Genomic DNA, 15,292 nt, shown 5'->3' on the forward strand with positions numbered 1-15,292 from the left:
CAATGAAATTAGGCATGTCGAAAAAATGACCAAAAAAGCAAGACTATAGTAAGGCAAAAATGTCAAAATTTGACATATCCCAAAAATACCTGAAAATACCTGGAATCAGCTTAAAATAGCCTGCAAAGGCACACCATAGCATAGAAAGTTGCAAAAGGAGCCAAAAAACAATGAAATTAGGCATGTCGAAAAAATGACCAAAAAAGCAAGACTATAGTAAGGCAAAAATGTCAAAATTTGACATATCCCAAAAAAGGGCTGAAAACACCTGGAATAAGCTTAGAATAGCCTGTAAAGACACGCCATAGCATAATAAGTTGCAAAAGGAGCCAAAAAACAATGAAATTAGGCATGTCGAAAAAAATGACCAAAAAAGCAAGACTATAGTAAGGCAAAAATGTCAAAATTTGACATATCCCAAAAATGGCTGAAAACACCTGGAATCAGCGTAGAATAGCCTGCAAAGACACACCATATCATAGAAAGTTGCAATATGAGCCAAAAACAATGAAATTAGGCATGTCAAAAAAATGACAGAAAAAGCAAGGCTATAGTAAGGCAAAAATGTCAAAATTTGACATATCCCAAAAATGGCTGAGAACACCTGGAATCAGCTCAGAATAGCCTGTAAAGACACGCCATAGCATAATAAGTTGCAAAAAGAGCCAAAAACAATGAAATTAGGCATGTCGAAAAAATGAACGAAAAAGCAAGACTATAGTAAGGCAAAAATGTCAAAATTTGACACGTCTCAAAAACAGGTGAAAACACCTGGAATCAGCTTAGAGTAGCCTGCCAAAGCAAGCCATAGTACAGAAAGTTACAAAAAGAGCCAAAAACATCAGAATTTTGCATGTCGAAAAAATGACCAAAAAAGCAAAGCTATAGTAAGGCAAAAATGTCAAAATTTGACATATCCCAAAAATGGCTGTAAACACCTGGAATCAGCTCAGAGTAGCCTGCCAAAACAAGCCATAGCATAGAAAGTTACAAAAGAGCCAAAAACATCAGAATTTTGCATGTCGAAAAATAAACGAAAAAGCAAGACTATAGTAAGGCAAAAATGTCAAAATTTGACATATCCCAAAAATGGCTGAAAACACCTGGAATCAGCTTAGAATAGCCTGCAAATGCACGCCATAGCATAGAAAGTTGCAAAATGAGCCAAAAACAATAAAATTAAGCATGTCAAAAAAATGACAGAAAAAGCAAGACTATAGTAAGGCAAAAATGTCAAATTTTGACACGTCTCAAAAACAGGTGAAAACACCTGGAATCAGCTTAGAGTAGCCTGCCAAAACAAGCCATAGCATAGAAAGTTACAAAAAGAGACAAAAACATCAGAATTTTGCATGTCGAAAAATTGACCAAAAAAGCAAGACTATAGTAAGGCAAAAATGTCAAAATTTGACATATCCCAAAAATGGCTGAAAATACCTGGAATCAGCTTAGAATAGCCTGAAAATGCACGCCATAGCATAGAAAGTTACAAAATGAGCCAAAAACAATAAAATTAGGCATGTCGAAAAAATGACCAAAAAAGAAAAACTATAGTAACTTTTTTTACTTTGATTTCCATTTTGTATTCTTTCACGCGTCTCTACAAGGGATAATATGTTATTTTCAGCCATTTTTATGACATGTCAAAATTTGACATTTTCGACATGGCGTGTTTTGACATTTTTTGGACATGCTAAAAAATGCCTTACTCGATCACAATAGGCTTAGCACAAACAACACCCCATAATATGACTGTTTCATGATATTTTGGACGATAAATTGTACGATAACTTTATTATTACTATTTCAGTTTTAACCTACTTTGGAAAACATATTTTAATATGACTTTTTTATTTCATTCTGGACAACACACTAAACTATGATGTTTTCATGCTGTTTTTGGTGACATAGTAAACAAAGATTTGGACAAGTTACTTTAACGTTTTCATGCTGTTTTCAATGACATATTATACTATGACTTTTTTTTACACTATTTTGGCATAGTATGACATGACAAACATGAGCCAGACTTTTTTTTTATGATAGTCTGGACGATCTATGGCAAACTCTATGAGTTTTAATGCTGCTATTTTTGAAGACATGCTTTGCAATGAATTTTTAATGCCATTATGGACAACATACCATACTATGATATTTTTATGTTATTTTGGACAAGATATTAGAGTGACTTCTTAACCAAAGTTTTCTGACCAACTTAACCATGACTTTTTCAGTCTTTCCTTTGACATACAACACTATATACCCTGACCACTGGTAAAATGAAATTCATGACATTTATTTTTTTTTCTCTTCTGTTTATGACATAGTACACTATGAGATTTCAAATTTAATTTTTATTTCACATTATTCGTTTTTTTTTTATTATTATACAATGATTCCTTTAATTTAAATCTTATAACATACTAATCACCTGGTCCATTTGTTTATGGGAGACAGAGGGTTCTATGGGTAATTCAGTTCCCAGTGAAAACCTCACACAACAAACAACAAAACACAATGAAGGGTGAGGGAATTCTAACCTGGAGAAGTTTCAGCTAGTTGCAGTCATCATTTGTCACTGCTAAATGCCACTAAATCTTTTAAATGTGACACACTAGACTTTTAATCCTTGACTAAATAACATTCCCTAGCATGTTGTTGCCTTTGCTCCCTTTTGAGTAAGGTTTCCTAAAATATGCTCAGCTATTTGGAAATTATTTTAAAAGTAAAAGTTAATATTTGTGGCCCAATGTTATAAATTTACATCTCCCATATGAACAAACTGGCTTAAGGTGTAGAATGTATGGAGAGAGGGACTAACACAGTCGTTTTTTTTTTTCCATAGGATTTGATCTCAACAAGGAATACAGATAATAATGTCAGCCTTGTTCTTTAAAATGGTCGCAGGAGTCTTTTATCCAGAGCAATAAAGCCACTTTGCTTTACATCCATCTCTGCAAAATCAAACTATAGAACAGAGCAAGCACAGTTCTTAATTTTCTCCACAAGATGGCGACAGAGTACCATTAACAAGAAACAGTGCTGAGCAACCAGTGACAGAATTTTGGCCCCACAGAAAGCTGATTTTAAGGGGTTATTTTGAATTAAATCACTAAATCAATGAATAAAGGCAGAGAGGGATGCAAATGAAGCTGCTATTGCATTAGCTTGCATTAGCACTGTTAACATGCCAAATAACCTCAGTGACAATGTGATTTAACAAACAAATCCTTCAAAACACACGCAATTATTTTCACATCCAATAAAAGTTTGTAATCGATGAATGAATTGTGAGCAAAGGAGCAGAATGAGGATTATGAAAACAGTCAAGAGGGGTAAATCCAGGACAGAGCGAATGTTGAGAGTGTTATTGAGGACCACATCAGCAGGTTATTGAGAGTGGTTACTGCAGCTGGCGGTTGGAGAGGGGGGCCTGAGAAAGAGGCAGGAAGGAAGGGGAGGGGAGGGAGAGCGAAGGGGGGTCGGAGTTGTAATAGATGAAGGGAAGTGTACGAAGGGAAGGGCGATGGCTGGAAAGGACGAAGGGAAGCGGGGGCGGGGGGGCTGAAGTGTGTACCCGGCTCTCAGCTCCAGGCGTCCCCTTTGGTCTTGGGCCGGGTGTGAGGGAGGGGTGAGGAGGAGGAAGGAGGAAGAGGATGGAGAGGAGGTGGAGGAGGAGGAGGGGCCGAGGCCAGGGCCCGCGTTTACACCTCAAACTGTCAAATGAGATTTACAACAAGAAATGAGGCTCTTTGCAGCAAAGACCAAATCAAATTTCTAATTAGACACTTCCCCTTCCCTGCTTTCAGTTCAGACAGACAGACTGAAGAGAGTGGGCTGATGGGTGACCTGATGAGATGAAGAGTGGAGGAAGTCAAACTGTACAACAGGAAATGATGCAAGTGAGGCTTGGAAAGGGACATGAAGGAAGGATATGACTGCAACAAGAATGACTTCTTATGCCCTGTCCAAGTTTCTCCATCATTTCATCTCTACAATCCTCTCTACAAGCCTGTCTGACATGTTTACAGCAGCATGAGCCGTTTATAAGTAACTTTGGATGATGATTGAGGTCAGATATTCTCGGCCCACTGATTAAGTGGGCGTGAGATTCATATAAAATGAATAAGAAGGAGCTCAATTTTCTGTATTTGGGTCAGACATTTACCAACATGCAGTTAATGTTTGGGAAAGGTCCCGACATGTTCAAGCTGCTTCAGACACCTTGTCAGGTACTTTTAAACCCCTGTTAAATGCTAAATACTGCAGATTACAGAGGTCCCTGAAAGTTAACTATCCCATGAAGGTCATGAGATTTCTCTCTGAAAAAGGCTGCAGTAAATCTCAGAAAAATTGCCTAAAACTGTGAATTATTTCTTCATTTCTCTGTTGGTTTCTGAGTGTTTTGGGGTACTTACCATGATGACGGACACCCCAGCTGTGGTGTTGTTGTGTTTAGGCGCAGTGTTAAAGTGCGTCTTCAGTTTACCTGTGACCTCCATCTTCATGTTGTTCTCCATGACTGCGTCATCCTACATACAAATAAACATACAATGAGGTGAAGTGGTACCACAATGTTTGCACGCAAGAAACTACTGGATGTACAGATGCACAAAAGTCACTCCACATTGAGAAGTTGAGTGTGCACATATACATGCAAATACAGAGACAATCAGATATGTGAGTTACCGTGACCCAAGGGTGAGATAGGATGTCTTGTGCTGTGTATCGAGCTTCAACGTTGACTTGCAGCATTTTTCCAATCAGCTCCTGCAAAAAAAAAAAAAAAAAAACACATCATAGCTAAACATTCCTTCACCTCTAAAGCAGCGCCGTCCCTTGATTGTATCATTGTGACTTATTTTGATAAAGGTAGGATTGGGTCATAATTTAATGTTGCTGACTTTTAGGAGTATTGTATTGTGAGAAAAATAACCATATTGTGCTATTGGTCTCCAAAATTATGTTTTCCAAATTCACAATTTAAAATTAAGTTTTTATTTGACACAAATTAAGAGTTGTGTCTGATGTATATCAGTAAAAAACAATTAACTGCAATAAACACAACTTTTTAAAACCGCAAAAAATTGTTTTGTTTTTCTTTTTGTTTGTTTGTTTTTTTAACTTGAGAGCAGCACTCCACAACAAAATCACAAAATACATAGCACACAATAATAAAGTTCATTGCACACACTAATGGCGCTATTATGACTAATGCGTTAGCAAATAACTATAGAAACTTTGGCATTCATTTAAAGTTGTGTTTCTAGCTGCTTGATGAATGTAAATTCAATATTTCTTCTCCTTTTAGTTCTTAGGTTTCCACAAACTCCTGAGGGAAATATCTGGCTCTTAAGCGGCTAAATGTTGCTCTGCGTTCCCCAGTCAGTCATTAATTGTGTCTATCTGCTGTTTTTGCTGTGGTAGTTAACTTACTGTAGGTATTTAGAACTTTATTGCTGGAAACAGCTGCCTGGAAACCCTGCTTTCTCTAAACAACACTGATAAAAGTAGTGACAGTGAACCAAAACACTAAAGTTGCAGGCCATAAAACCAAAGCAATAAGCTGAATGAAGCTAAAAGCTCCATAGAGCTTATGGTCATATGTAGAAACATTTTACAATATACATTTTTCACTTCACTTCACACATCGTTCTTATATAAATATTAACTGGTATATCTCTAAAGATTCTATGTTTGACTTTACATTCACCAGCTATATCATAACACATAGCAAAAAAATGTAAGTTTATTTACAGTCCAATGACCCAGCCTTAAAATGAGTCTGAACATGAATACATTTTTAATTGAATGCTGTACTGTGACATTTTCTGTGATTTTTTTTAGCATTCTGAACTATGATGTTTTTAATGAGATTTTATGATTTTTTTGGTCATAGTATGCTTTCTTTTCTTTCTATACACCTTTAATTGTGTCCTACACTATGACATGTGTCATTATTTTTATGGCATATTATAACCTGACATTTTTTGAGATTTTTATGACATACTACAATACGACATTTACTATGACATTTTTAGCATACTATTCTGTGACATTTTTCATGAGCTTTTATTGTTATGCTGTAGCATTACATTGTCTAATGCAATTTTCAAGACTTTTTATATCTTTTTATTTCTTATCTTTTTTGACGCACTATTACTTTTCATGCTATAGTTTTCACACTATAGTTTTCTATATAATTTTCATAGCGTACTATACTATGTAGTTTTCCCTGACATTTTTATGGCATTCTATACTATCACATACTTTTATGACATACATGACATTAATTTAGAGCATCTGGGTGGTTTGTGTGTCCATTAGAAGATAGTCATTAAAGGAGACATGTATGTAAAAAAAAATTAACATTCAGAAAACTATTACAAAATTTTACTACCACTGCATTCAGTTGAAGGAATATCTGTTAGGTGGTTAGGTATAGTAGGGTTATGATTAGACCATGCGTTGGTTCATGTAATCATTTATGGAAAAAATATGGACTCAATAAAATGTCAGCAAATGTGATATAAATTAGCATGTGTTATTGGTATGTGTGTCTGTCAGTGGTCCCAACCTTGGCTGAGTCAGTGATATTGTCCCAGTAAGGACTGGGAAAGTCCAAGCGCCCCAGAAGGATCTGGTCAAACAGATCTTCTTGCAGGTTACTCTCACTACATAGAAAGACACACAGAGACACTCAGTGAACAGAAATTCAAAATGTATTAATCGGCATTACATGACATATTCAGTTCTATTCTATCCTAATAAAAACGGTTTGTTCTGCATTTTACATAATAATATATTTCCTCACCTTTAAGCAACCCTTTAATTATGTGTTTATTTTAATAAGCGCAGAGTGCCATAAATTAAATATGGAGGACACCGTTTTAAGTTGAAAATCTCCCACACTATGACTGCAGGATGACACTCTTAACACGACGACTAATCACAGCAACTGTTTGTCAGTGTAGCAGATAATTGACAGGTATGAAAAACAAACCTGCCAGACAGCGTGACTGAACTCTTTTTAATATTGTCATATCATCATGTTAATATCAATAATATAAATAACGCTGACATGATTTGAATCAGTGTAAACATGAGGTTTACTGAATGATATAAATGGAGGACAAGTACCTTCTAAATGGAGGGAATCCACACAGAAGGATGTAGGTTATGACACCTGCAGCCCAGATATCCACCTTCAGACCGTAACTGTGGAGAGAAAGAGGCGATAGAGAAGGTCAGACAAGACAGAAAGGACAGTTCACCCCAAACCAAAAATATTTTTCCTCTTACCTGTAGTGCTATCTAGAAATCTAGAACATAATCTCTTTTGGTGTGAGCTGCAGAGTGTTGGAGATGTCAGCTGGCGAGATGTCTGCCTTCTCTCAAATATAATAAAAACAAGATGGCACTCGGCTTGTGGTGCCAGCAATGTCTCTTTCAAGAAATCATGACGCGCTTTCTCAAGATAATCAACAGATCTTGTTGTGAGCAGTTTCATGCAGGAACTACCAAACTACACCCGCCAACTGAATCACCATGCAGAGGAAAATGTGCATCTACTGCTAGCTCACCTGGTGTCACTAAGCTAGCAGACGTTACAGCCGAGGAGGACTCGTCATGTTTACATCATATGATGTTACAGGCATGAGCCTCTCGTATGAGTAGATGCACACTTCCCTCTGTATGGTGATATGGTTGTCAGTTGGTTTTCTGGGATGAGACTTTGCTGTTGAGTTTTTCAAATGTGCTTTTTGGCACTTTGTGTGCCACAAGCTGAGTGCCATCCAGTTTCATTATATTTGAGAAAAGGCAGACATCCCTATGGCCGATATCTCCAACACTGCAACTAACACCAAAACAATCTGGACTGAAAAATAGCTCTACAGGTGGGAGGATAAATGATTGTATGTATTTTTTATTCTAAGGGGAACTGTCCCTTTAACTGCAGCCAAATACACACTATTTCCATCATATCAGTGTTATGAATGCAGTTGATGACTGACTGGACATAAAAGCAGTAAATAAGGTCAAATATTTTGACATTTTCAAAAAAAAAAGACAAGGTTTTCAGTCCACTATAATAATATAGAATACACCAGAATAACCATTTCTAAAGAAATTACCAACATTCTTTAAATCTCCATGCGGCTGATTACAACACAGCAGTCTTGCAAAACTACATTTCTACTCTGCTGCTGCTGTGTGCAGATGTTTCCATTTAAACCAAATCACAGATGAGTAAAAATTGTGAGAAAGAGGCAGGAGTAAAAATGTATCTCTGTAACAAACACATTGCTTACCCAGACTCTGAGATGATTTCTGGAGCCACGTATGTAGGAGTTCCACAAACGGTATACAGAGGTCCTTCCACCACTGTGGCCAGCCCAAAGTCCCCCAGTTTCAATGACATGGTGCCATCTGGATACTCAAACACCTTAAATGAATCACATGCTTGGTTAAAGCCTGCTGAGCAGCTGGATTTGTGGGAAAGAAACTGGTCTGCGTGTAAATATTTACCAGTAAGTTCTCTGGTTTAATGTCTCTGTGGACGATGTTGGTGCTGTGCAGGTACTTAAGAGCTTCAGCAAGATTGTACACCATGATGCTGGCGTCTCTCTCTGTGTATTTGGCTGAGGAGGTGATGGCATCAAATAAATCTCCTCCCTGTGCCAACAAAGTGGTTCAACATAAAACAGAGAAACTAGGACTATACTGTACATTGATATTTTTTGTCTATTTGTCTCTGCTGTACCTTGACAAGCTCCATAACCAGGTAAAGTTCAGAGGGAGTGTCCACCTCCTCTATCAACATGATGATGTTGGGGTGTTTCACCTTCCGCAGCACTGCGACCTCGTTCTCTATGAGGTGCTCCTGGAATCACACCAAGACAAATAATCCAAGTTACTGCATGCTCCAGTACACAGGATCAACACTCAGCTATTATGCTAATAAAAAGACGCCTGCATTGTTGATTGAATCTGATTTTGTGTCAAGGGTGTGTGATTCAGTGTCTGTGTGTGAAAGTGTGAAGATAATTTGAGTTAGGTGCTGAATAAAACATTACCAGCCTGATCTAACTGTGTGGGATAAGAGGATCAGAGACACACACTGGCGACACCATGGTGTGTGTGTGTGTGTGTGTGTGTGTGTGGGTGGGTGTTAATAATGCACAGTGGAGAGCTAACATATGACACTTGTGTGTACACTGGTCTAAGAGATTTACACACAAAAGAGAGAGACGAAATGGGAGGAGATGAGGAGAAAAAAAAGACACGCGAGACCTTTCCACTGCACTTGGCCTTGTCGATGATCTTCAGTGCAAACTCTTTTCCTGTGGACCTGAACAGAAACAGTGCAATTAGGGCCAACAACTAAACACAGCACTGACGCTGCAACAATGTCTATAATTCAAAACAAGTGTTCACAAGAGAGCCTTGGTTACAGTGAGCAGGAGCACTGCCACAGAGCTATTAGAAAGATATGTTAGCTGCATCAGCCAGGTTTAACTCTTTGAAATCTGAGCAAATTAGCTTGATTTTTTTTTTTAAAACTCTGTAAGTTACTTTTTACAAGGTGAGAATGCACTAGTGCATACAAGTCACACGACACACTTTCATAATTTTCTTCTGATAAAAAAACTGCAGCATTGCGCCAGCAAAAACCAAGGAAAAAAACTTACAGCGAATGTAATTGGACATTCAGAAGATTAGCTTTGTAAATGTTTTTCTGTGTAAGGAAATTAATTCAGCGTTCTTATTTGTCCTCAATGATACACACAATCAAGTTGTGTAACAATTACTTATTGTAAACATAACTGTTTACAAGATACTCCACAGGGAACCTTTAAGTAGTTTCCTGGAATGTGCATCAAATTATGAACACACACACTTGACAGACCTCCTCCCATCATCATTTCCCCCATCTGCCCGGGCAGTGTGTTGACTCAGAGATTAAAAGGCTAATGAAGTGAATTCACCGCTGGGTTTAATCCATGGGATATTTCTGTCTCCACAATGCCTGTCATCAGGACTTAAAAACCCTGATGGAGCAGTTACCGCACGCTACGGGCGTCTTATTAAGTTGCACAACACGGCACCCTGCGGCATGATCACTGCAGACGGCTGCCAACTGTGCATTAAACATTGGTACTTTGAGTGAATGTGTTGCACCTACCTCTCCACGCACTCTTTAACCACGGCGAAGTTGCCATCTCCAATGACCTTGCCAATCTTGTATTTTTCCAAGATGGTGGAGTTAGGCAGGTAGCGGTTCCCATTAACTGCTGAGGAGAGACAGGGGTTACAACAGGACACAGACAAGCTGTTTATTAAAACTAACGGAGCACTGGCAGAAATTCAACCAGTTCTCAGACTGAATTAAGGGACCACATACTGTGCAACAAAATAACACACAGGCACCAAGATGCACTGCGATCTCTGCTAGTTCTCCTGTGGCAATTAGTGATCTGAGCAGTGATATTATGTCTATACACACACACACGCATCCCTAAAATCATTTAGATAAGTATCTGCTCAGCATTGGAATTTTCCACACTCATCCTCCATGCGAGGCCTACATCACTCTTTGCAACTTTTGTCAGGTAAGCAAATCGTGAAATGTGCCCTGATGGGAAAAGATGAGGATCAATCTTATGTAATAGTCAATGTCACTTCCACATGCTGGAGGGCGAGAGAGTCAATGCAATAGTATCATAGTTGGCAGATCAGGTGAATGACTCAGACAAAAAGAGGAGAGGAGAGGAGAGGAAAGGAAAGGAGAGGAGAGGAGAGGAGAGGAGAGGACGAACCCTCTGGGCTAAGTCGATTGGTTTGCTCCTGGTGGTTGTTCAGTGAGCCATTTACATTTGAGGACGAGATGTGATGTGACGGAGGGATCTGCAGGATGCAAAAAGAAACAAAAATAGAGATCAGCACCTGGCCTGAAACATAATTCAAAGACATATCTCCATGGCAACCTTAGGTGTTAAAAGCACCCGCAAAACTTGCTGCACATGGATAAAACATTATTGGTGGGTCATATTTTTGTGGCTTTGACTGATGGCATTTTGTTGTATAACTGTTTCAAATGAAATGAGAATTAGTTAATAAATATTATAGACAAGACATGTCACTTTGCAAGATACATATTTTTATCTATAATTATTGTCTACTCATATAAATAAAAAGCACTTTAAAGTCCTTTAAATTTAAAATTATAATTTGATCCCATTCTTGAAGGGATACTTTGCTGATTTTTAACCAGCTTTGTATCATAACATTTCCCTCCATGTTTCTGGCTCCCAGATCTCCCTGCTCAGATCCCAGCTGAAATGGATTTTGGCTGGCTCTAGGGCTGTTGCTTGAGCTATAGATTGCACTTCGGCATTTTTTTTTTTTTATGCCTGCCACCACGGACAAAAAGGGTGTGTTCATTAATCCAAACTCTCCAAACTGAGAGCGCTGTTGTTTGAACAAATAGGACATTCTAATTTTACATGATTTATAAAACCATTACATTAGTCACACATTTACTCAAGAGTGTGGTGCTCCAAATAACCGAATGGTACATTGCAATAGCACTCCAACTTTACAAACGGTCTGGTTTGTTGATGCATCGTCTATTAATTTTATTAAAAGGCCGTCTTTCCATCAGTGAAATACTTTAAACTAGAAAGACACATTTTTAAAAACACGACAACCTTTATATTACTTCTAAAATATATTTAAATAATGAACAAGGTCTAAATTAAGCTTGCCCTTCAGAGGGTACAAGGTGTCAGAGCTCCTAGAATAGATCTGCTCCTCCATTATCCACTGCTCATCACTGCACATAAAACCTGTTATGGCCCCAAATGAATGATTCATTTCTTAAGAGCGCCATTTCTGCAAAGCACAGCACGGGCAACCTCAACATCTTATAGCTATATTTTTGAAATGTCAGCCATAAATGCAAGTCGCCATTAAAAATCAGACCAAGTGATATTTTCAGTAATGTACAGTAGTGTTCTGTACCTTACTGCACCATATTGCACATTACCTTACAGTGAGGATCTATTATTTAGTCTTAAAGGGTAGCCCTTTTGGAGCAATGTAGAAATGTAACACTGTCAAGGTTTACTTTACAACTGGAGACATGGAAAAGCTTTTTTTTTTAATAAATACCTTCTTTATGTGGCTTCAGTTAACGTGACCACTTCCAGAATGAGTGACTGTGTCACTGACATCCTCGCGCTTGCTCGTCTAGTTTTCGAAAAGTGTTATTCTACTCAGCCTCTTTGCCAGTGAATTTTAAAGCTGTCAGTAAATCATAAAAATCTAGTATCCTGCCAAATGAATGTGGATGGATAAGTCTTTGACTGGGCTTAGAGGAGTGGTGGCTCTCTGGAGGAGGTTTGCCAGCTGGCTGCAGCAGTTGAAACTGTAGTCTGGGACTAACGCACTGCTTACAGAAGAACCCAACAATAAATCAGATTACTATCTCAAACTCTACCAAAAATACATCCCAGAGTTGCAGCATGGGAGATGTGCTGTAAACAGACCTGTAGGTCATACATGGCTTTGAGTCAGTGACTTGATAACTTGACTTTACATAGACTTATTCTTAACTGTGTGGTATGTAGGTCAATACACTCCTGCCTTATCCCCCACCTTAAAGTGACTCCTTAATGTATGTGTCTTGTACAAGCATGTAATTCAAGATGAGATAGAACCATTTATGACACTAACTTGATTCAGGTGACAGACATGCACTTGCAGTAAGTGAGTTGTTACAGCTGTATTTAGTAAGGGTTTGACTTTTTTTTCAGATTCTTACTGAAGAGTAACAATTAGACCTAAAGTAACCTATGGAGTTTTTGACCACTGATGTCTTGACAAGTGGGTTCCCATTTTTGTTCGTATCTCACAGAAGCACACAGGTGATGCTCCAAGAAAAGGAGCAAGAAAAGAAGACGACTCTGCGCAAGCAAAGACAGAAGTCAACAATGCAGTTTTACTAAATGGTGTTGGAGAATACTCAACATATCACCCTTAACTTTATCTAGATTTTATCTAGATAACTGTTTGACCGATTAAGCCTTTAGACAGAGGTCTTATTGTTGGCTTCAATGGACCCAGGTGAGATGAATTGCAATAACCAATATAAATAGCACCCAATTCATTAAAGCTTATATCAATAATTGTAAGTAGTTACACAGTCTCTTTACAGGTCTGTGGATCATTTATTTTGCTCAGTGACCATCATTTGTCCAAGACAGTAAACGCACACCGATAGTATATACTTCAAGATACTTAAACTGTACTATAAAAAATGTTTTCAAGTGCCGCTACAAGTCATGGGTGTCACATCAATGTGATAAACAATCTTACCTTAAAACTGGGGACGGGTCTGGGGCTGGTGGGAGATGGAGTGGAGGACTTGGTGGACTTTGGAGTTGAGATCTGGCTGTTTGAGATTCCATTTACTATGTGGAGAAAAACAGGCAGGAAACATGCAAGAGCAGGAAAAGGAGTAAGTATGATTGTGAGTATTGTTGTTAATTTTACATGGTTTATGCAGTATATACACAAATACAATGTGTGCATGTAAGTGTGTATACAACTACTTGTCAGTGGCTTGGCTTGTTTGAAAGTTTGTTTTTCTTTCTGTAACCAGACAGCTAGGTATCTCCATGTAATCTTCAACAGTGCTCGAGGTGAAGGTGCGCAAGCAGATAATTTGTGGAAGCAGCAGATATCCACCAAAAGCTGCAGAGGTAAAGCAGGCATGGAGGCCGTGGTGGTGCAGGTCCCATCATTTTTGTAACCTCTAGAACGGCCTTACAAAGCAGAAAAGTGTACAGTGACATGAGGCGGAGGGTAAACAAAGCTCGACGCTCAGCGTAAAAATCAAGCAGAAACGGGAGGAGCCAGCTGATCTATCGATGCTCGTGCTGCTGCTGGCATATTTGGGTTAACTGGCATCGGCACGCACAGTTCAGCCTCACGCCTTCCTGTGACCTGTAATGTGCCCTCATGTATGTCCAAGAGACACCTATTTCCATGTATGTCCAAGAGACATCCATGTCCATGTATGTCCAAGAGACATCTATGACGCATATCAACAAACAACATGCCACAAAGAATTCTCTTCTTTGAGAGCTGTATTGTGATGTTCCACCTGACTTATCCAAACATCTGAACCGTATGCAGGCGCATCTTGCTATCTGAAAAATCCACCCATTAAACAGCAGGAAACAGACTGCGCCTTTGCCTTCAGACAAGCTTTTATTGGTCAATGGTGCATTTGCTTTCTGTTGCCTCAAAATAGCAATCTGCCAACAGTTCCCCTGAACACACCTCTCTTTAAGACTGACACACTCAGTGGTGCACAGATGGGCACGGGTTGTTATTTAAAGGACGTGGGCACCGGGCATGAAAATGACCACTGCGTTCTACCAATGACACTTGCGCAGAGGCCAATGAGTTGCACATGTTCTCAAATGGGTAGAAGGGGCTGCTTGTGCCACCTGCAGGCAACTAGTGTTACAGCAGTGTTTTTTCTTTTTTTTTCAAGCTGTTGGTTTCCTTCGTGCATTCTTAAATTTACACATTTAACATTTCTGCCATATGTTAAAGTGCAACAAAATCCACCTCAACAAACACTTTATTTCACAAGCAAACAAACAGTAGCTACAAACAAGTAAAACCCACAGTTCTAGCACTCATTACTCACAGTGTCAAAACTGCAAAATCTGTTTCTTTTACTGTCTATAGATGGCACACATCAGCAGGCCACAGCTCTAATCTGCTGTTACTTTTCCTCTGTTAATTGTCGAAATGAATAAATATGATTCTAAAATACAATGGGTAATAGCATGTTTACCTCAAATTATTTGGTTCAGTTTGGTATAAAATATGACAATATTAAAGGACTTCCTCCAAACTACTATATCCACAATATACTTAAAGTGTGTAACACAAGGAGCAGAGGAACACAGCAGGGATGAGAGCTTTTATTGTTCAAGTGATTCATTCTCTTAAGAAGAGACTATTTCTGCCTCCCTCTCTCCTGTTTTTTTGGCACAAATACAGACATAATGCGTCAAACTTTAACTCAAAGTCTTCATCTGCATAAACCCAGCTGAGCTGAGGAAAATCATTTCACACTGCCTACAGGCTGTGTCTTTGCACTACTATTTCACAGTTTTTGTTTCATTGTACAATCACTTAGAGGTTTTGTTTTCCCACGTAACTCTCCTCTGGGTATTTATCTTGCGTTTGTAAAGGAGCCTCTGAAGCA

At 38.6% G+C, this 15,292-nt stretch overlaps 1 protein-coding gene across 4 annotated transcripts in view; it reads right to left on the reverse strand.

The window, feature by feature from the left end:
- The window catches only part of dclk2a (doublecortin-like kinase 2a), a 77,931-nt gene that overhangs the window by 27,259 nt on the left and 35,380 nt on the right, over positions 1-15,292 (reverse strand). For 2 of the 4 annotated variants that reach the window (XM_088075894.1, XM_088075893.1), the window contains exons 6-16: positions 13,381-13,475; positions 10,821-10,908; positions 10,187-10,295; positions 9,295-9,352; positions 8,765-8,884; positions 8,530-8,676; positions 8,313-8,446; positions 7,141-7,218; positions 6,578-6,674; positions 4,690-4,770; positions 4,419-4,532 (exon numbers count right to left, since the gene is read on the reverse strand). In XM_088075894.1, coding sequence (XP_087932020.1) covers positions 4,419-4,532; positions 4,690-4,770; positions 6,578-6,674; positions 7,141-7,218; positions 8,313-8,446; positions 8,530-8,676; positions 8,765-8,884; positions 9,295-9,352; positions 10,187-10,295; positions 10,821-10,908; positions 13,381-13,475 — 1,121 coding nt within the window. The remainder of the gene's footprint in view (positions 1-4,418; positions 4,533-4,689; positions 4,771-6,577; positions 6,675-7,140; positions 7,219-8,312; positions 8,447-8,529; positions 8,677-8,764; positions 8,885-9,294; positions 9,353-10,186; positions 10,296-10,820; positions 10,909-13,380; positions 13,476-15,292) is intronic. The other 2 variants (XM_042485211.2, XM_042485210.2) reach the window with 1 other exon arrangement.

The sequence above is a fragment of the Plectropomus leopardus genome, chromosome 3 (genome assembly GCF_026936395.1).
Source record: "Plectropomus leopardus strain MGB_pleo_1.0 chromosome 3, ASM2693639v1, whole genome shotgun sequence".
NCBI lineage: Eukaryota > Metazoa > Chordata > Actinopteri > Perciformes > Serranidae > Plectropomus > Plectropomus leopardus.